Genomic DNA, 23677 nt, shown 5'->3' with positions numbered 1-23677 from the left:
GAATTTCTTGTAAAATCAAACCTGTGTTTTCTTTACCTTTTTTTTATGAAAGATGCCTGATACTCATTAATCAATAGCCATTAATCAAAGCCATTGTTTCCTCCTGATAACTGTGGAAATTTTTAACACCTGGCTTTAGGAGCACTGTCTTAGAATAATGTTCATTAAAAAAAAAAAAGAATAATGTTCATATAAGCTCCTGTCATTATTTTTTTGTTTAAGCATGTGTTCTTTGCTTCTGTATACTGCCTTTTGATTTTTTAAAAATTCTTTTATATTTATCTTACATAATAACTCAGTGACAACAGTAACAACAACGTTTATATAGCTCTCGGGCAGCTAGGTGGCACAGTGGATAGAGCGCTAGGCCTAGAGTCAGGAAGACTCATCTTTATGAGTTCAAAGCTGGCCTCAGACACTTTCCAGCCCTAACCCTGTTTGCCTCAGTTCCTCATATGTAAAATGATTCTAGTGTCTTTGCCCAGAAAACCTCAAATGGGCAGACATGAATGAAAATAACTCAGCAGCAAAAATATAGATCTTACTATGTGCCAAGCACTAGGCTAAGCGCTTTACAATTATTATTTCATTTGATCCTCACAACAATCCTGGGAGGCAGTGCAATTATTATCCCCATTTTGTTGAGCCAAACAAAGCTTAAGTGACTTGCCCAGGGTTACATGGCTAGAAAGGCCACATTTGAGAACCACATTTGAACTAAAGTCTTCATAACTTGTGGCCCAATGCTTTGTTCCACCAGCTACCCATTAGATCAGTGGTATCAAACCCAAATGAATCCCTGCTGCTGCATAATTTAATTTAGAAAACCACTTATTAACATTATGCTATATTGTATTTTTATTTATTTTGTTAAATATTTCTCAATTATGTGTTTTAGGCTGCACTTAGAAGTGTTAAGGGCTGGCCATGTGTTTGATACCTCTGTACTAGATACAGTGTCTACAATAGTTTTCATTTGGGAGAGGATGTCTTTTGTTGATCTCTCCTTTCCTTTGTGAATTAATCTTAGAGCTCTATGGAGAGGAAAATTTAACCTATCAAATGTTGCCTTGCACGGGTTAGGCTCTTAATGAGTATCTATTGAAGTGAACTGAATATCAAACCCAGAAGAATTAGCTTCCAAAGTGCCCCTCTCTCCACTGTATCTGTCCTGTGTTCCTCTTAGGATTATTTTCTAGAGAAGCTATTGAATAGTACATCATTTTTATTAAATTACCAAGTTCAGGATATATTATGTATATCTGAAAAACCTCAAATACTCATCATTCCAATTTTTAAATTTTCTGTATCAGTTTAGTTTTCTTACAAGAAATATTCTTTCTATAAATGGTTTGACCTTCAATAACAAATTGTTTTACATTTTCTGCCATTTTAAAAGTTCTTGGATTCTATGATTCCAAATAAGTTAGAAAGCAAATTTAAGGCATGAAAGACAGATAAGGATACTGAGTAATTCTTGATGGATTATACACACTGGTATCAAATTACTTGATCCTTACTTTGAAGAAAAGGTTAATGGATTTTTTCCCTTTTACCCTTTTTCTTTGCTATGTTCAACAGATATTAATAAAGGTTAACGTAGTGAAGGATGAATATGGCAGGGTATATTATGACTTTTCAAATAATATGAAGGACAAGACAACAAAATAAATGGTATTACTAATTGTTTTTAAAGTAAAATAATTTATTTTCTTTAAGTATTGGTGGAGCTTTGAGGGCAGAAAATATTCCTTAAAAATATTTAATTTTAAAATAAACCAAAAAAGATGTTATATCTTATATGCATATTATGTATATGCCTCTATGTTTATATAGATATATATCTTTATTTGTAATAATCAAAATTGCCTATGTACACAAAGTTTTTAGCAAGGAATTTAAGAAAAATAAGATAATAGGATCAAATTTTAATGTTATTTTACATATGGATTTTCCTATAATCTAAATGCTACTTTTTAACTTATAGAATTATAGATTCAAAATATCATTAGTAACATTGCCTGGAAATTATTAGATAAAAACAAGCAAATAAAAAATCGGGAAGAAAGTATATTGTAGGGGGATTGATGTGGGTCAGTGTCAAAACAAAATGTATCAATAAATTTTAAAAATAGAAAATAGTAATTGTTTCTTGGTGAACCAACTCAGCTGCACAACTAATAATTGGACAAAGGTGGATAATTTTACTATTAATATATAATTTATCTCATGTTTTTCATATATATGTATATATCTATATATATGCAAATGTAGTTATATTTACCTTGAGGCTCATAATATCAATATAACATGGCATGAAACATGTCATATATAAATATAATGTGACTTCAGTGTTGTCCTTGGAAAGCTCCTCTTTTTGACATTCGAGAATCTGAATCTAGCTCACCCTCCATACTTATTACATAACACTCCTAGTATTACATATTCCTCCCAGTTCTAGGTTCCAGTTAGTCAACATTCCTTTTTCATGCCTTGTGGCTCAGCATACTCCTGGCATCCCCCAACTCCCTGGAAGGTGAGACTTTTACTCCTCATTTGGGCCAAGCATTTCTTGTTCTTCCTAATTTCTAGTTACCTCCTACCTCCTGAAAATTACTTTGTTTTTACTGTATCTACACACACACACATACACACACACACACACACACACACACACACTTTCATATTTACTTTATTGGACTATTGAGACCCACGCATTGTGCTAAGTGTTATGATAATACAAAAACAAACATAAATAGTCCTTTCTAAGTAGCTTAGATTCCTCCATGCAATGTTTCCTTTTATATCCATAATACATGGCATATAGCAGTACCTTAAGAAATGCTTATGAATTGATTGACAGATATTATATGTTCAGTTATTGTATTACCAAACATTTTAATGTTACTTTTTCAATATTGTTTTAAACTCTTAGAATATAGAAGGTGCGTTAGTCACAAATATGCTTAATTTACTAATTTGGAGACTGGAATATGCACAGAGTTTAAAAGCAATGAACATAATACCTTTTCTTGAAATAGCTTAAAAGATGATTATTAAAAGAAGAAATTATGACATCCACTGAAAACTGACCTCTTAAGAGTGTTGATGGTAGAGTTAATTTAACATGAAATACGTTAGTATAATTTGCTATTTTTGTATATATTAACAGGTGTGTGGAAGTCATTGCAAAAGAAGGACAAAACCTGAAAGAGCTGTATTTGGTGTCTTGTAAGATCACTGACTATGGTATGTAATTGGACATTTTTTCTTGACATTTTTCAAGATTTAAAAATAGATATAAAATAATGAGTTTTTAAAGTTCATTCACAGACCCATAAATGAACCAATATATAAAAACCTTTTATCTGTAAGTAATTATACAGTAAAAAGATGATGAGCCTAACCTAGACTAACTTGCAAGTATATGAATGTATATATTGCCTGCAAAAAATTTCTCTTTATGTGACTATCAGTATTCATTGAAACTCAAGTATCAGAGTAATTATAAAAATTGCATTTGTTGAGAAAATAAACATGAGTAAGAAATTACTGGAATGACTCGATTTGCTTAAGTTTATGTTGTTGCTGTTGAAATCTCAGATGCAGAGATTTAAAAGCCTTTCTCTTTTGATTAGTATGCCAGACTCTCATTTTTTTTTGCATCTAACCAGAAGGCGTTTTCTGTGCAGGAAAGGGGATTTATTTGCCTTTAACACTGGCAATAGGGAATGACAATTTTTTTTTCTTTGACACATGAGCTAAGTGGGAACTATCATTCTGTTCTAGGTATAAACTAAGAATTTGAAAGGGTATTTAAAAATTTAAATTAAAATAACTTCTCTTTCTCTCTTCTGTCAACGTTAGCTTATCTTTTCTTTCAAGGATTGTATGTGACCTAAATATAGATATAGACATAATTTTCACAATATATAGGAGAACTAAACTAGCTGGTACTTTCTTGCCTCCCAAAATTCTTTATTTTGCTTTGTGTTGACAAAAGTAAATGTCTAAAAGATTATATTATAAAATTCATCTACAAGTGAAAAACAGCGGTGATTTATTCCTTAGTATCCTTAATAGTTTTCTGAATAAGAATTAAGAAATAGTACTGATTATCAGTACCTACAATACTGGGTCTAGCCACAGCTGTCATTAACAGTTTAAATCTGCTCTACAAAAGTTTGTCTGTGATACTGTCCTGTGTGTGATACTTTCATGTATTTTTTTAATAAGTAGATAGCTCAGAAAAATGGGATTAGCCACCACTGAAATCTCCTATCTTTTCTTTGACTGTTACAATACTTCAAAACTCTCCATCTTGACATCTGCTAATATTTATGGTGTGGACTTTTCTCACATAGCTGTTTATGGAATGCTTTGTGTAATCTAATGTGTTACATTAATATGAGCTAGTATTATTAATAGTAAGCTTTTTATTACCATGGAATTTATTAGAATATGCCTCATTAAAAGTGATTTTTCTTTATAAAAATATGTCTTGACTCCATTTTCATATTAATATATACTCCATTCTTAACTGTCTGATGATATTTCTTAGAAAAGGGCATTGAAAATCATCAAGCCCAATTCCCTTGTAAAAAATTTGATAACTGAAATTCAGAAGGAGTAAGTGACTTTCCTAAGGTGTTACAGCTAGTTAGTAGCAGAACTGGAACTTTGCTTGTTCAAAGGATTCATGTGGGTAGATGGGTGACACAGTGGATATAGTCTTGAACTTAGAGTCAGGGAGACCTGAATTCAAATCCCAATTCAAGCATAATAGTTGTGTGACCTTGGCCACATCATTTTCCCTAAAATAATACTATTCTGTTTGGGGGAGTTTTCATTTTCTGTCACAAATAATTTTTTGAAATCTGTTTTCCCAATTGTGCTTTTACTTTACTTTCATATTTAAAATGTAAAATGGCAGTGATATCTCAACATTATCTAAGCCTCCACATTGTGTGTTAGAAATTCTGTTTGAGATTTAGAGAGTTTCTTGAAAAGTTAGAATTTAGGATCCATTGGTCTTGACTTTGTCCAGTAGACCCAGACTGTAGTAATGACTATCCTGTTTTTGTGACTTAGAATAATATTTGTTATTATTAAGTGCTATTAATAATAACACTTATGTGTCCCAGGCCAATCTCAATAGAAGAAAAATACAGAAACTTAACCAAAAATAGACCTCTAGGTGGGTAACACAGTAGATAGACTATTGGACTGGGAATCAAGAAGATCTGAGTTTGAATTTGGTCTACCTCTGTGACCCAAGCAAGTCACTTAAACTGCTGTTTACCTCAGTTTACTCAACTGTAAAATGGCGATGGTAATAGGGTCTACCTCATAGGGTTGTTGAGAGGATCAAATGAAATCATAGTTGTAAAGTTGCTCAGTGCCTGGCGTGTCACAGGTACTGTATAAATGCTTACTCCCTTCTACATCTATAAGATTTCTTTCAGGGATAACTTCCTATTATTTGAAATGCATCAAATTCTCAGCTAAGACTGAGTTTGATGGACTAGATTTTATGTTCATCTTTGATTTATGTGTATCAGAAATTGTACCAAATGTAAGAGAAAGCTTCACTATGAAGTAAATCTGCTCTAATTCCTAGGAACGTTTGGAAAGAATTTATAAATGGTTATATTATAAAATCCAACAATACCTTAATTACTGTTTAACCCAGACTTTCACCGGGAAATGGAACTTGCTTCTCAATTCTTATGGTCCTTTGAAGCCATTGGGTTTCCTAATGCCTATCATTTATCCTAACAATTAGCATTTCACACAGTTCTGTCAGGTAAGTGCCATTATAGACAAAGAAACTGAGCCTAAGAGAGGTTAAGTGACTTGCGCCAGATTCACAGATTGGTAATTGTCTAAAGCAGGATTCAAACTCAGATCTTCCTGACTTCCAATATTCTATCCCCTGACCTTCTTGGTCTCTCTGTGCCACCTGGCTGCAGTAAGAACAGCTCTCTCATTGAGTCAGAAGGTAGAAACTCATTGAATGAGAAAAAAAATGGGCCATGTCATTGGAGGGCTAAGTCCTGGAAAATTGAAGTTTGGGTTATAGATGCTAGGTTCCCCCATATTCCTTCCCCTCTCTCCCCATCCCCGCAGTAGCCATGCTTACCCAGAGGAAAGCATCCCATTCAGTAGCTGTTGGAGAAGCCAGTTCAAGAAGAGTTCTTGAAAGAAGGGGAATAGAATAAGCATTTATTAAGCACCTAGCATGTGCCAAGGTAAGTGCTTTACAAATGTTGTCTCATTTGGTCCTTAAAACAACTTTGTCAGGTAGGTGTTGTTATTATCCTCATTTCATAGAAACACATACCAGACAGAGTCAGATATAGAGAAACAATTATACCAGCCTAGAAGCAACTTTAAAGGAATAGGATCTCTGGCAGCAACAAAGAGAGTCCAGTATGTTCTCAGAAGAAAGGTAGCCTTGGCGTTTGAAAGTTATTCTTGCAGAAAATGGTTGGAAGGCCTACTGAGTAACCCTTCTGGAGTCAGCTCTCAAGGTCCTGTAGTTCCAGAGTTGTGTATTGTCTTGGTCAACATGTATTCTCCACACGTGTGTCTCTTTCACATTTTGCTTTAAATTTGCACCCTAATATTATACCAATAGTGTGTCAATTTGTAGAAGAGTATACCTCAAGTTATGGAGGAGAATAGTACCTTGTAAGTACTCCTTTACTGTTCTATCTTAGAAATGTCTTTCCTAAGAGCTAATTGTTTTTAAATTTTGATTTAATGTGAATTACACTGGTTAGGTTTCTTGAGCTATGATAGGAGTGGGTACCCCTAGGGGATCATCCCTTGAACCCAAAGTAGTGGCCACCCTCTGCAATCCAATTTTAGATCATGAATACAAGTTGGAGGAGTAGCCTAGGAGGGTTAATCTTCAACACTGTATATACCTGTACTTTTTGGTTTGTTGATTAAGCATGAAAAATATGAATTTATTTTAAATGGAAACTTTTAAAAAATTAAAGCATTTTATATATAGATATACCACTGTATTTGTACTCAGAAGATTTAAATTCTGTCTCTACAACTTACTAATTACAGTGTATGTCTTTGGGAAGGCTTTTCCCACTTCTCTGGCTTCAGTTTCCTCATCTTAAAAGAAAAAAGTGTAGTATTAGATGATCTCTAAAATCTCTCCTAATTTGGCATCCTTAGATCCTGTTTACTTCTACATTCATAACAGTATTTGGAAGCACAGAATCACCCAAAATAGGAAGTACCTAAGGAAATGTTTCCAGGAACCTGATTGACTTATTTGGAAATGAGAGGCCCCGTGGCAGGTGGGGTTTCACAAACCTTTTTTTGGGCGGGGTGGGTTTGGGGTTGGGAAGAGCTTCAGGATACAATTGAAACATTGCATATAATTGGAAGCTAGATTTCCTCAGAATTTTTTTTTGAACTATCAGGATTCTATTTAGTCCTCCCTGCTTCCAACCAGAAATGACTGAATCTATGACTTATTTAGGCTATAGTTTATTATATTTTGTATCCAGAGCTTCTTTTCTGTGCCAGTCAGATTTCCTGCTGTGAATGTTTAATCCACCTAACTGACTGAGAGCCAAATGATTCCCTCCAGCACATTCTCAGTATCCTATAACTACAATAAAGATAGACTCCTGAGCTAGAATTGGACCTTCATTTATAAACCTTGCTTTCTGCCAGTCATAATATTTTGGCACTGAACTATATCTTGGTGACCTACATTTTTCAATATAAATCATTCAAAAACTTAAATCAAAATTTTGTCAACAGCGATTATAACTCTATAGAGACAGAAGGAGCATTCCCTGTGCTTTGATGACACTAAATAACTGAATAAGTGCTAAACATCAATGTTCTCTGCATAACTTTTAGGACTGTTTCTAATGTCATGAAAATCTCATGCAGTTTTCTTTAAAAGTTGGTTTGGAATGCCACTGTGAATCTTGAAGCTCCCATACAGTGAGTTAAATTACAGCAATAACATATTTCTTAAGCACCAACTAATTGCAAACCCTTTATCTTCAAATACATTGTAAATACTGTTCTCTTGCATAATGAAGAAAACTAAACAGTTCAGTTTTGACTTAACATAAGATGTGTTACAACTGTAAATGTATACTCTGCCTTTCCTGTGCCTCCTTCCTGTGCCTAAACTCTTGCAACCTACCTACCAAAAAAAAAAGTATATTACTTTTAATCATACAATATTGGTTATAAGAAAAAGGCTAGATTATCATCATGCAAGGAATGGGAGATCCTCTCCTATATTTTGTACTCCCTCTCCTATGGTAGCCATTTCTAAATGCAGAATATGTTATATTCATAGCTCTTTTTTTCCTATTAGATGCAGCTATGGCTGCTTTCACATTAATTCTGTTTAAAAATATATATTTTACAGTGCCCAAGCCTGCTCTGTAGCCCAAACTGGAAGTAGATGTGACCCTAAAAGAAATTTTGGAAATTAAAATTAGCGTATGACTTAACCTTACCAAAGAAATACTGCTTTTGCTTTCAATGTCAAGATACAGTATTTTTATTTTATTATAGAAGGAAGGTCTAACTACCAAAGGACATACCAAATTTACAGTATAATCCCCTCACCTTTTTTTTTTCACAGCTATTTTACTGTTAAAACAAGGATAGAATAGCAGGTAGATGTTACACAGTGATAAGATTTTGATAGCAGTGGGCCCTGGTAGCTTCTGTACATGGAGCTATCATTACTAGTGTTCTTGGCTAATCAAAATTTAAAAGGGAACAGACTGGAATTTTACCTGATCCTGCTTCCAAGGTGTTTGACTAATCAAAATAATAACTAATCCAGAAGACTATGATTATTAGATTGTAGAGACAAAAAAATGTAAAGGCAGAACTGTAGACTTTATTCATTCCACTCCTGTGATTTTATGGACAAAGAAACTGTAGCCTAAAGAGGTCAGATGTCTTTTCCGGTCACATAGCCACTTTGTGTCAGAGCCAGGACTAGAACCCAAGTTCTCTTGGAGGTGACTTGGTTGCTTACAATATATAGAGCACTGGGAAACAGGAAGACCTGAGTTAAAATCTTTTTTCAAGCACTTAGCTGGTGTGATCTGAGCAAGTCAAGTGAACTCAACAAACATTTATTAAGCATCTTTGATGTGCACTCACTTTATTAAGCACTGGAAATACAAAAAAAGTCCCAAAACTAAACTGAACTAAACTCCGGTCCAGGCTCTCAAGTCTAACCAGGGAGACAAATGCAAACAGCTACGTGCAAATGAGAGATATATACAATCAACTGGAGATAATCAGCCAAGAGAAGGCACTACCGCTGAGGGGTATTAGAAAAGGCTCCTTAGACAAGGTGGAATTTTATCTGAGAGGTGAAGGAAGTTAGAGAAACCAGGAGGTGGAGATGAGAAAAACTGTACCAGGCATAAGGTTAGTAAGTGAAAATTCCTAGAGTCAGGGGATGGAATTACTTGTTTAAGGAACAACAAGTAGGGTAAGGTCATTGGATCACAGAATATATGGATAGAGAATATATAGGTGTAATATTATGTATATGTGTATATATATATGTATATGTATATGTGTGTATATATATGTATATGTATATGTATATATATATGTGTGTGTGTATATATATATATATATATATATATATATATATATATAATGTGTGTACATATATATGTATGTATCCTATATCCTTTAGCACCCAGTTATCTTAGAATATAAAATGCTTTATCCCTCTTTGCCCTTTCAGCTACAGGTTATGAATTCATAATAATGTAGAATTTTTAACTTGGAAGAAACTTCAGAAATCATCTAGACCAGCCCCTATAACATCCTCAACATACACAAATATTTGCACTTAGAGATTCTGACATTTTATTTCCAACACTAACTTTATTTATTAAAATGTTTACTAACAGTACCAATAATTTAATTATGATGATTTGAATGTGATTCATGGTTTTCTTATTACAAACTCACAGATTCTCCTCCCCATATACACACACATGAAAAAGTGTAGCTAAATGTTAAAAGAGTTTGCAGTATTTATAATTAAAAAACATCTTCCCTCTGCACCTATGAAAATGTACTCTATGAAGGAACTTCTCTTCCCTCTGGTTAACCATTGAGGGCATTTTGGACAAATGTTTTAGGGTTTATGTTTGCAGTTCATCTTTATGAAAACTCACATCACTTTCCCTGTGCTTATATTTTCCTAGAATAAAATAAATCAGTCACAGGTTTGTTTAAGTGATTATCCATCATCTCAGTTTGCATTCTCTTGTCTTATTGGATGGTATGTGATGTTTCACTAATAGCCAGATGTATTATGCCACAATGTAATTAGGTGTTTCAGGTTCGTTTTTTCTTTATTTTTAACAAAGTGCACTTTATGATTAAAATCTTTTTGTAGATGTTGTTTTCCTTCTTGGAAAATGAATTAGCATACCTTGAACATAAATGGTTTATGCAATCTTGATTTAAGTGCTTTTAAGCATTCTCTTAATATAATGGTTCCTTTCTTGGAGATGCTAAGAGCAATTTATGCTTCTGAGTTTATGGTACACTTCAGTGAAATTTTATTGTCTCGAGAGTCTAACATTTATCTTACTACAAAGTTGAGGTTAAAGTTTTGGTTTCATGTATAAATCGCATTTGCACAGGATGGCATGAAGTTTACTTTTCCAATAAACTTGTGTACTAAACTCTGTTTGTACGCAGTGTTCCACTATGGTTCTACACACAAAGCCATTGCTGCATCTTAGCATGCTCTCTGAAGAAGAAATTTACTTTATTTGGCAGATCCTCTGCATTTAACTAAAATAAATCTTAAAATTGATGGGTTCCTCAGATATAATGAATTGATAAAATGACAAAAAGACTCTGATGTACTTATTTTCTGCTCACACATTCCACCTAAATAGCTCCAACCAATTCATTGCCGCATTTTGAAAAGCTTTTACCAGCTAAGACCTAGGATTGATCTGCACCTATGTTAGTCAGTCAATAAACATTTATTAAGCGTTTACTATTTGCCAGACACTATACTAAACACTAGTGATGCAAAGACAGGCAAAAGCACTATGCTTGTCAGCACTGTGCTCATATTGTACTGGTGGAGACGACATGTAAATTGCTATGTACAAACATGATATATACAGAATAGAAGGTAGAATATGAAGATAAACTTTAAATGTATACATGTCTTAGGTATAAAAGGTCACATCAAAAACAAATAAGAGGAAAAGTCACCTTTGAGATCTGTGGATAGGAGAAGTCCATGACCAAATGAAAAAATTGAATCATAAAAGAAAAAAGATGATTACATGAAATTTTAAAGTTCTCGCACAAACAAAAATGCAGCTAAAATTAGAAGAAAAAAAACTTGGAACAGTTTCTTTGATATAAATCTCATTTCTAAGACATATATGGAATTGACTTGTATCATTGATCATTCCAAGTACCATATTAATTCCACATTCTATTTTTTCCACATTTTATACTTCACACCCTTGACAAGCCACCCAAACTCCAGAAATTAACAGATTGGCTGCTACACACTGTTCCATCACTGTAAAGAAATACTAAACTCTGACCATAGCCACAGCCCAACATCATAGCAACAAGAGGAAGAAAGATGAAGTGGTATTCTTTCTTTATCTTAGTATCATAGAGTCTTAAAGTTGGGAGGGACTTCAGGTTTTCTCCAACTGTGACTTCCACTAATTGCCCCTGAGTCCTACCGTTTAGGGTAAACAGAATAGATCTAGCCCTTTCAAAAGAAGACTTGAGGACAACTTTCATGTTCCTCCTAATTCTTCTGTTCTGTGATTTAAACTTCCCCTAAAACTATAGCCTCTTCTTTAGCCTAAAAGGACAAAATATTCCATGATGGTCTGACTAGGACACAATATAGTGGAACCATTTCTCCTCTTGCTATGGACACTTTGTTTCTATGAATGCAGCAGCCTAAGGGCACATTAATTTTTGAGTTAACACACCATATTATTGATTCGTATTGAACTTGTAGTCCTCTAAATACACTCTGGGCTTTTTCTGTCTGTGTTATTGATTTGTTAAACTCAAACGCAGGACTTTTACTTTTATCCCCTTTAAATTTAATCCTGTTTGGTTAGGGCAGTTGTTTCAGCCTGTTAGGATCATTTTAAATCTCCCATTCCAACATCTAGAATATTAGCTTTTCCCTTTTAGTGTGATTTTTCCTGCGCATTTGCAAAGCATACTATCTCCATCTAGGCCTTTGATGAAAATTTTGAGAAGAAAAAGACCAATGACAGAGTCTGCGGCATCCCATTAGTAATCTCCCTCCTCAGTGACATCAATCAGTGATTCCAGTTAGTCAGTGGATCCTGTAATTGAACTAAATATGAATTTACCTAATTGAACTATCTGTGGTTCCATATTTACCATTTGTGTGTGTTTAGGGTGAGGGATAGTTATCTCAGTTCAGTTATATTTGCCATTTGCTTATTGCCCTTCTTATCCTAAAATGAATTTCCTTTTTATAATGGTCAACCATAAATGAAATGGTGCTCAATACAGATTGACTTTATAGTCAACTTAATTGAATATGCCTTAGTGTATCTACTATTATGGCAGCTCTACATAGATTCAATTACTTGGTTAATTTGGGATTTTTATTTATTTTTGCCCCAAACTAGAGGTAATTATGCCTGTGTAAATATAGCTTGTAATCATATACTTTAAATAGGTACTATTTTCAGGTAAAATAAAGGTTAAACTTTTACCAAATTCACTACTGTAATGCAAGCAAGATATCAGTATTGGACTTAAACCATTTAGAATCACAACTTTAAGTAGCTCTTAGAAGAATCAGAAGATCATAGCCTGTGAACCTGAAGATACTCCAGAGGTCTACCTCTTAATTTTACAGATGAGGAAAATTAAGGGAGATAAGGTCATTTACCCAAAGAAACACAGATATTAAGACACATTTTGAACCCAGGTCCTCTGACTTCAGGGCCAGTGTTATATCTCTTTATTTGAGTCCTGCTTGATCTTTATAATTTTATTAAACTTACTTTAAATTCATTTAAATCTTTATTAATTTATGGGCTAAAACAAGCATTTCCATGACACAGTATAATAAAAAAAAGATTGTTGCACATAAAACTGTGAATCTGGTATGTACAACTTGCTGTTCCTTTTAAATATATAATAAAGTTATCATGTAATTTTTTTTGTCATTCCTGCCCTATCTCCCTGCCCTAGAGATGGCTACTATTAGACAAAAATATGTGTATATATGTATATATAGAATTATATACATATGTGTGCGTGTGTGTGTGTATGTAAAATCCTTCTATACATACTTCTGTTTCTCAGTTCTTTCTCTGGTTGCCAGTAATGTCCACCTTCACAGATCCTTTGTAGTTAAATTGGATATTTATAATAGTCATTCATTCAGTTCTTAAAAACAATATTGCTGTTACTGTATACAACATTCTTTTGGTTCTACTTATTTCATTCTTTATTATTTTGTGTAAGTCTATCCATGTTTTTCTACGATCATTGAGTTCATCATTTTTTATAGCACAGTAGTATTGTATCACAATCATATACCACAACTTGTTTAGCCATTCCCCAGTTGATGGCCATTACCTCAGCTTCCAGTTCTTTGCCACCACAAAGAGGCTGCTATAAATGTTTTAGAACATATAGGTCTTTTCCTTTTTCCCTAATCATCTTTGGAAGTAAATCTAGTAGTAGCATTACTGGATCAAAGGGTATAGGCAGTTTAGTAACTCTTTGGGCGTGATTCCAGATTGCTCTCCAAAATGGTTGAATCAGTTCACAATTCCAACAACAGTCCTAATTTTTCCATATCCCCTCCAACATTTGTTGCTTTCCTCTTCAAACATTTTAGCCAATTTGTTAGGTGTAAAATGATATCTCAAGATTGTTTTAATTTGTGTTTCTCTAATGAATAATGGCTTAGAGCATATTTTCATATGACTATAAATTGTTTTCATTTCTTTATCTAAAAACTTCCTGTTCATATTCTTTGGCCACTTGTATTTTTATAGATTTGACAAGGTTCTTTACATATTTGTTATAAGACCTTTATTTGAGAAACTGTCTATAAAAATTTCCCCCCAGTTTTCTGCTTTCCTTCTGATCTTGGCTATATTTGTTTTATTTGTACAAAACCTTTTTAATTTAATGTAATAGAAATTTGCCATTTTATACCTCACTCTGTTCTCTATCTCATGTTTATTCATAAATTGTTTGCTTATCCATAGGTCTGATGTCATATGTTCCATATTCTTCAGATTTTCTGGTAATATCTCTCTTTATGTCTAGGTAATGTGTCCATTTTGACATTATCTTGGTAAATGGTATAAGATATTGGTCTATGCCCAATTTCTGCCAGACTGCTTTCCAGTTTTCGGAACAATTTTTACCAAATAATGAATTCTTACGCCAAAATCTTAACTCTTTATACTTGTCAAATACAAGGTTACTGTATTTATTTGCTGCTGTAAATTGTATATCTATTCTGTTAACATTGATCTACCTTTCTAATTTTTAGCCAGTAGCAGATAGTTTTGGTAATTACTGCCCGAAGATCTAGTACTGCTAAATCTTCCTTTACACTTTTTTCATTCGTTCCTTTGATATACTTGGCTTTTTGTTCTTCCAAATGAATTTTTTCATTTTTTCTAATTCAGTAAAATAAATTTTTGGTAATTTAATTGAGATGGCATTTATATTTATTTTCAATTTTGGGGTATGTGGTTGTTCTTTCATTTACATTGTTGTAGTTATTGTGCATATTGTTTTCTTGGCTCTGCTTACTTCACTTTGCATCAGTTCATACAGATTTTTCCCTACTTCTCTGTATTCATGATATGCTTCATTTCTTACAGCGCAATAGTATTCCATTGCATTCATATACCTCAGTCATTTAGTCATTCCCCACTTGATGGATGTCTAATTTGTTTGCAAGTTTTTTGTTGTCAATTTTTGTAAAAATTCATTGTGGTGAGAAATATGTATGTTCTTTTGCTGTCCCGTTTAGAAGATACCATAAGTCTTTTAACTCTAGTTTCCAGCAATTTGTTCAGTTCTCTATTTCCCTTGTGTTGATATTTCTATTAGACTTATCCAAAACTAAGAAAGGGGCATTAAAGTCTCATGTAACTATTGAGTTACTATGTCTTCTAGAAGCTCAGATATTTTCTTTATGAATTTGGATGCTAATGTATTTGGAGTATATTTTTATTAGTTTGTTGTCTTTGGTTTCTTTCAAAATAATATAGCTTCATTGTTTATCTCTTTTTAATTTTTGAATGTTTTTGCTTTGTCAGATAATATGATTGCAGCTTTTGTATTCACTTGATTCATGGTAAATTTTTTCCTATCCACCCAGTTTTATTTTGTATATGTCTTTGTTTTTTAAGTGTATTTCTTGTAAGCAACAGTTTAAAGTTTTGTTTTCTTATCCAGTCTGTCACTTTGGTTTTATTGAATTGTTTAATCCATTCAAATTTAAAGTTATGAGAATTAGATTTATATTTTCCTGCATCTGTCCCTCATATTGTTTTAAGTAATTATATTTCCCACTTCTTTTGTAAACACACTACTATGTTGCTTTAGTTACTTTACCTTAATATATTTTTTTAGATGACCCTGTTCCTCACTAACTCTCTTATCTTCACCCCTGATCCACTCTTCTGATGTGTTATTCCTTCTCCTTTGGATTTTGCTTATTAGTTCCTTTTTCTCCCCTGCTTTTATCTGGTTATATAATTCTTCCCCCTTTTTTCCTCTCAATTAGTTAAGTAGATTCCCTCTTCTCCCCTTCAACTAGTCCTGTTCATTAAGAGTTTTTTAAAATTTCATTTTTGTACACTTTTCCAAAAAGGAGTTCTCTCATTCTCTTCATTATTTACCATCTCTCTCTTTCTAGTCTTTCTCTTTTATCTATATTCTTCATATAGTCGAAGCTTCCAAGATATCTATTCTGGGCTGTCCCCTCTAAATGCCCCTGCCTTATTGATCCTGCTCTGGAGATTCCTCCTTTCCATTGTGCTTTACTCACAAAACAATGCTAATCATTGCAGGTGTCAGAAAGGACACTGTCCCATGTTCGGGCCCTTTTCCCACCATTTTCCTGATTATGCAGCCCACCACTGATTTATAACTTCCCTGTTCCTTGAAACATCTTCCTTGGGTCCATGCTCTCCCACTCCCTCATGTTTCAGTTGTGCCCAGAGTTTCCAAATTCCCCCTCCCTCCTGAGGTAGGACAAGTAGACTTTTTAAACACCCAATTGCCCAGATGACACTCAATATAAGGCCCCCCTCTCCCTTTACAAAACATCTCTCTGAAACCATCAGAGCATTCAACAGCAGAACCCTCTCTCACCACCAAAGCAAGACCTCCTTCCTTTCCCTTGCTTTTCAGTCCTTCCCTCTTTTCCCCACTTATTTCTGTTCTCTTCTTTCTGAGACAACAAGGGTCTCCTTCCCCCTCGTTGCTGGCCCTTGACCTGGTATACTACCCAGTTCTCTCATGTATCCTCCCATGTTGCAATTTAGTGTCTCTCCACTGTTTCCTCCACCAGACATCTGCCTTTACTCCTGTACCACTTGTGTATGTACACAAAAAGTTTTTCATTGGTCTCTCTTTTGTCACTCTGCTGCTGCCCTTGGCTGCTGCGTTTATTCATTCCTGCATTTCTGTTGTTTGGGGTATTTGAGAGGCAAGGAATCTCTTCATTTCTGGTTTTCTTTCTAAAAATAACTCAAATACCTTTTTATTATTGAATGTCGATCCATTTTCATGTGTGGTTAAGTTCAGATTTACAGGGTAGGTCATCCTGGGCTGCATCCTGTTCTCCATTGCTCTTTGGTACACATTATTCCATTTCCTCCTTCATTTTCTGGTGGGTGTAGAATAGTCTTGTGTAATCCAAATTTCCTTTTCTTTGTATTTGAACTTTTTTCTCCTGATCACTTTCAGAACTTGTTCTAAATTGGATTGTTCAATTTAACCACTATGTATCTTGGAATCTGGAGCCTTGGGTTTTATTCTGAGGGTGACCTGTAAATTTTTCCAATTAGGATTTCATTTTCTATCTTCAGAAGTTCTGAGCAGTTCTTTTCTGTTATTTCCTGCCTGCATTGTGGTGTTAAGGTTTTTGGTCCTGTCATGTTCTTCCAGGAGAGCTACAATCCTTAGATTGTCTCTATGCATCCTGTCTTTGAGATGAGTATGTTTTACTTGCATGGTGAACCATATTTTCTTTTAAGGTTACTGGTTTTTGTTTGTCTTCTTTTTGTTCTTCACTTTTGTATGTTTGTATTCCCAATCTATTGTTCTTTCTTTTGGTTTTTAAGTGAAATTCCATTTTTTTTAATTTTGCCTGTTACTTTTACTGTGCTGGTCATAAATTCTGCTCCCATAATTCTCATTTCTCTTTTGAACCTCCCAGGAAGAGTACTGTGTCTCCACATTCTCCTTAAACTATACAGGTTCCTCTTTCTCATCTAGTGTTGGGTTATTTTCATTTGTTTTGCATTATTTATTCATGGATGTCTGAACTACAAGTTCTAGAGGCCATATTTTCTTCTGTTTTTAACATTTTCCGTATTGATTTATTTGCTTACCTTCAAGGTTTTTGACTCTTTGAGATCATGGTAATTTCAATGTTTTTATTTTACTTGATTTTTCCCCATTCAGTTTTTGATGGTCCCCTCTGATGGTGGTTTCCTTTTGGGTAATCTTGGATGAAAATGTCAAATAGAAATAACAGAATCTAACTTAAAGGATTGTTGTGAGCATCAAATGAGATATTTATATCTGGATCGCAAAGTGTCTCAGCCTCCTCCCATGCTGCACAGTTCATAGTTAGTCATCCTAAGTCTCTGCCCCAGGTGACTTTTGGGTAATCAGAAATGGCCTCAATTGGACGCTTTGTTCTTTCCCACAGGGTTGGTAGAATGTTACTCAGTGAGTCACCCTCCTCACCTCCATATTACCCCATCATACACAGAATCCTGTCCTGTTGTCCTACCCCAGTCATTCTGTTCCTTAGTTCTCTGGCTCAGCATCAGCAGTTCAGAGATTTGCCACACTGTTGCCATGGGTTTGTCCACCCCAACACTGGCAATTCAGAGAACTTCCATGCTAGTGCTATGACGTTATCTTCCCTGCAGATTCAGAGTTTTGCAGAACTGGTACAATCCACTTGCCCACCCCACCAGGAGTTTAGTGCTTTACCACATTAGTGCTATATGTTTGAAACCCCTGAGCAGGCTTTTACTCCTGAAGGGCTAGAGATTTTTCTACAGTATCTGTCACAGCTCGGGTCTCCATAGCACTGGAAAGAGGAAAGGGGGATAGGTGTGGGCCTGGATTTTTTTTAAGCCTATGTTGCTAGTGGAGCCTCACTGCCAATAGCATGAGAAGTAGAAGTGGGGAGCTAAGTGAGTTCAAAGTCAGTGAGTGTTAGTTCTTGGGTTTGAGGTTTTGGTTTTCTTTAACCTTTTGGACTCTGGGTTTCCTGGACCATTTAGACAGCTGAAGTTGCTTTATCATTAGCACATAATTTCTGTTTGGAGAGTTTTGAAACATCATGAGGGTCAGAGAAAATATCTAGTCCTCCATCTTGCTCTTCACTTGACCTCCCAAGTCCCAAAACCTTTTACTATTTTTAATAAAAGTAGAATAATAATAGAAAACAGAATAGAAACTCATCCTGGTAGAAAAGATTGTTTCCCTGGTCCCATCCTTACGCTCTAAACTGTCTGGCTTGATGGAGCTTGGTGAGCCTGTCTGTAGAATTCTGCTACTGAGCACTAGGAGCCATCGAAAACCAAGGGCAAGATGAATGAGTTGTGAAGCTGTAGGGAGCAAAACAGCTCTGTTAAATGCATTAGAGTCTTTGAGGGCCCAAAACTATAGAATTTACGCCATGGTAAAAAGTTGTACCCAATTCTGATGTTATTCATGGAATAGAGAGATGAGAATTGGAAGAAACCTGTGTGATCATTTAGCTCAACCCTTTCATTTTACAGGTGGGGAGTGCATATAGAGACGTTAAGAGGCAGACAGTATTGGTTGTGGAGGCCGTTAGACCTGTAACAACCTTTCAGCCTCAGTTTCCTCATCTATAAAAAGGAGAAAATGACAGCACCCAACTCATAGGACTGTTGAGAACCAAATGAGATAATATATGTAACACACTTTGCAAACCTTGAAGGGCTACACAAATGTTAGCTGTGATTATTATTGTCATTAAGTAACTTGTCTGAGATTGTACACCTAATTATCAAGTAGTCAAGACTCTAATCTATGTCCTCTGACTCCAGATCTAGCACTCTTTGTACTACATAATGCTTGTGCTGTGTTATGTATCAAGAAGTCAAGAAATAGATCAAAAATAGTTTTCACAGTAGCATTTTCTTTAGCTCTCATTTATAGACTTGGACCTTTAAAAATAGTACATTTTACAAATGCCACTTTACAGCTATTTTTCTTCTCTTTTTAAACTTTCTAATTTACGGAGTAATTAAACTGCCTATCAGTTCAGGTCTTTCTTTGCACAGAATTATCAGACCTAAGGTATATAAGTGGTTTTGGTTGATATTTTTACAATTCCTAGATTTCAAGCTGGCGTTTTAATGTGTTAAGTGCTGTTGTTTAGTAGAAAATGAACAGCTATGACTCAGAAACCCAGTTTGCAAATTGATTTCCCCATGAAAGTGAACTGCATTTGAAGATGGAAATGCCCACTTAACACCATTTGCCTAAGATATATTTAGCTCCTTCTTACTTAACCATTTTAATTCTAAGCCCCTTTAAAGATTGAGGCTGGCTTTAGTGAAACAGTAGAGAAAATAGGAAGTCACCATGGACTAAATTACTTTGGTAATTAGTTGCCAGTGACTAAATATAAACTTTTCTCTTATTTCATTGTCCTGGTTAACTTAGCACATTAATCAAGCTAGTTAGATGAATTTAAAATTGTTTCCCATACTTTCCATATTTTCCTTTTTGTAACCTCATCCTTTACTGTTCTGCTAGCATTTTTTTTTAGCATATTATTCTACTCACATCTTGGAGGTTATATAAGAAAATATTACGGGAAAAATGGGGGACGGGTAATAGTATATAAAGAGTGCTGAATTTGGAGTTAAAGAACCTAGGTTCCAGTTTCGTTTTTGCTACTTTAATACCTGTGTGACCCCAAGCATGTTGTTTGACTTCTCTGGATCTCAGTTTCCTCTTCTGTGAAATGGAGTTTTAGACCAAATGAATTCTAAAACTCATCCTAAGAAACTAAAAGGAATCAACTTTTTATTTCCATTTTGTGCCTGGTACTCCTATGATGAAATCTTTTTCTTTTCATTGGAAAAGCAAGACTTCTATAACTGACTCCCTCAGATGCCAGTTTCTAATCAATGAAGAGTAATGAATGTGGCCAGTGATGCCATTTTTTTTTATTATCACACAAGAAGACTATGTGGTTGTAGAGGCACAGAGTCAAGTGGTTTGAGTGTCTAAAAATAAACTCATCATCTCCTTGCCTTACCTTTTCTTCCTACTGACATTCCTATTTTTGTTAATGGCAATAACATTCTTCTCCCTCTCCCAAGTCCCCTTTGAGTCCTTTTTCCTTGCCTGTTAGATCCAATCATTCACCAAGTCCAGTTGATTCAGCTTCCCAAATGTCTATCACATCTGTCACCTGATTTCTATTCCCACTCACACCAACCTGGTTGATTTCCCCATTTTCAGTGTCTCCTCACTCTGATCCATTTAACACAGTAGTGGCTGATTAATCTTTCTAATGTACAGCTCTGATAATGTTACTTATTCTGTGGCTTTCTGCTGTCTACAGAATGAAGTTTTGATTCTGCACCCTTACATTTGCAGTACTCCAAGATCTGGCCACATCCTACTTTTCCATCTTCTTCTTGTCCTCTTTCATTTCACACATTAGATCTCATACCCTATATTCTCACCAGTTTGTATTACTTACTGCTCTTCCATTTCCCTCCCCAAAAACATCTTCCATACATTCCTGCTCACATGATTTTGTCTCATGTGCTTTCTTTCACCTAAAATATTCTTCTCCCATCTTTGCTGATTAAAATCTGACCCAACTCAAATATCATTCTGATGGTCTTAGCAAAAATTGATTGTTCCCTCTTGAACTCCCACAGATCATTTTTTTTTGTATCTCACTGGTGACAACACATTCTTCCTTGTATTGTAGTTATTTGTACTTCTTTACTGTATTATACATTCTGTGAGAGTATGGCCATTGTTTTATTCATGTCTGTATCCTCCACAGGACTGAGTACAGAACCTTGAGCGTAATGAGCACTCAGTAAATGTATTTTGAATCAATGGACAGGGTTTACATCCAATTTGCAGGCTTTAGATTGTGGAGGTCAATTGATCAAACAACAATCACTTATTAAATGCTTACTGTGGGCTTGGTACTGGGCTAGGGTCTGGAGACAAAAGTAGACAAAAAATAGTCCCTGCCTCTAAGGAGCTCACATTCTAACCATAGAAACAGTATGCACATGTCTAATTATATCCAAAATATATGACGTAGTGGATAGAGAGATAGCCTAGAGGTCAGGAAGACCTAGACTGAAATATTGCCTCTGACATGTAGCTGGCTGTATGACCTTAGACAGGTAATTTAATATCTAAGTGCTATAGGCAACTCTTTGAGACTATGAATTGCATTAGTAGAGGGAGTTTCATCACTTGGTAATTTCTTATATCAATGAAATCACAGGTCTAGTTTCTATCCCTAAAATATATACAAAGTAAAATATATACAAAGTAAATTTTGATGAGGAAAGCACTAGCTGGCTTCTGGGGAGGTGAGGAAATGATCTTTGGATCTGAACTTTTATAAAGAGGCTTGGGATTCTAGAAATACAGGTAAAGAAGGACTGTCCAGCAGACACAGAAAACCTCTTGTGCAAAGGTATGGGGACAGGAGATAGAGGGTCCTATTTTAGGGAAAACAAGGAAGCCAGGTTGGCTGTAGTATAGAGTATAGGTCTGGAAGCGTAAACTGGGGCTATGTGATAAAGTGCGATAAATGCCAAACAAAGAATTTATTTTTCATCCCGGAGGCAATAGGGAGCCACTGGAGCTTCTTGAAGGACATCATTAGGCATGTGCTTTGGGAATACCACTCTAGCAGCTGTGTAGAGTGTATATTGGAGGGGAGGAGAGACTGGAGGTAAAGAGATCAATTAGGAAGTTATTGTAGTAGTCCAGATGAGAAGTTGTGAGGGCCATAGTGGACATATGGGTGGAAAGAAGGAAACAGATGAAAAGGACATGTGGAGGTGAAATTGTTAAGACTTGGCAGTGAGAGGTGAAGGAGAGAAAGGAGTCAAGAATGACTCTTAAGGTTGAAGGTATGACTCCGGGTGACTGGAAGGATGGTGTTACCGTTGACAAAAATAGGTAGCTACATTAGGTAGAGAAGTGGATTTGGGGAGAAAAATGAGTTATGTTTGAGACATGCTGAATTTGAGATGCTGTTGGGCCATCCCACATACGGGATAATCGTTTAGACTTGAGTGGGATCCCGGACTTCAATTAACCATTTTAATAGGAAATATAGAGTATTTAGCGTGTAATCTATCATGGAGGATTTTATTATGTGAATAGCTGTGCTCTTTGAAACTTTGCTCTGTCAAGGTGTATAGAAGATATGTTACACTAAGGGTGAGATTCAAGATTCTTATTGGCTTGAACATCAGTGTCTCCCCAGCCACATCTCATATTGCTTGGCACAGCCTTTTAGGCTTTTAGGAACTGGAAGGGACTAAGCATTTATCTCCTGCTATGTAAAAAACAACAACAACAGCTATTTTATGGAGAACTCACACAGGGCAATTCTGACATTGTGGTCAGAAGAAATGATATATGGACACTCTCAAGGTCTCTCTTAACTTTGGAATTGATTGTGTGACATGAGAGACACTGGCACAGGACCACACAGCATGGCGTGTCCACATCAGAGGAGGTACTGTTCTCTATGAGCAAAGCAGAATTGAAATAGCTCAAAGGAAATATAGGACGTGCACATTTAAAGACTCCACCCCCAATGTTGATGTGGACTATTTGTGCCCCACCTGTGGTAGAGCATTCTGAGCTTGTATTGGTCTGATCAGCCACAGCTGGACACACTGAAACTTGACTCTAGCATAGTGATGTCATTTTGGTCCTCTTCAAGAACAAAGGACAACAACCAGCCATGTGCCAGGCACTGTGATAAATACTTTTTTACAATATTATCTCATTTGATCCTCACAACAGCTCTGGGAGGCAGTAGCTTTTATGATCCCCATTTTTCAGTTGACAAAACTGAGGTAGATAGATGTGAAGTGATTTAGCCCAGGTCACATATCTAATTAGTATCCGAAGTCCGATTTGAACTCAGGTCTTCCTGACTTCAGGTCCAGTACTCTATCTGTTCTGCAACCAACTACAAATTTACTGAATGTATACTATTACTTCATCTTGTTGGGTGTTTTTTTTTTTGATAATATGGATAATATGTTAGGAGTGGTCCACCAATGTTTATTAATGCCTGTCAAGTCCAAGAACATTGCAGAGC

The 23677-nt window shown here is 35.2% G+C and overlaps 1 protein-coding gene across 2 annotated transcripts in view; it reads left to right on the top strand.

Annotated features, from left to right (window-relative positions):
• The window catches only part of FBXL17 (F-box and leucine rich repeat protein 17), a 513353-nt gene that overhangs the window by 330454 nt on the left and 159222 nt on the right, over positions 1-23677 (top strand). For both annotated transcript variants that reach the window (XM_020968827.2, XM_020968828.2), the window contains exon 7: positions 3173-3249. In XM_020968827.2, coding sequence (XP_020824486.1) covers positions 3173-3249 — 77 coding nt within the window. The remainder of the gene's footprint in view (positions 1-3172; positions 3250-23677) is intronic.

The sequence above is a fragment of the Phascolarctos cinereus genome, unplaced genomic scaffold (genome assembly GCF_003287225.1).
Source record: "Phascolarctos cinereus isolate Bilbo 61053 unplaced genomic scaffold, phaCin_HiC Scaffold_4;HRSCAF=312, whole genome shotgun sequence".
Taxonomy (NCBI): domain Eukaryota; kingdom Metazoa; phylum Chordata; class Mammalia; order Diprotodontia; family Phascolarctidae; genus Phascolarctos; species Phascolarctos cinereus.
Note: the sequence above shows the minus strand (reverse complement) of the source record. Positions and strands in the feature narration are given on the sequence as shown.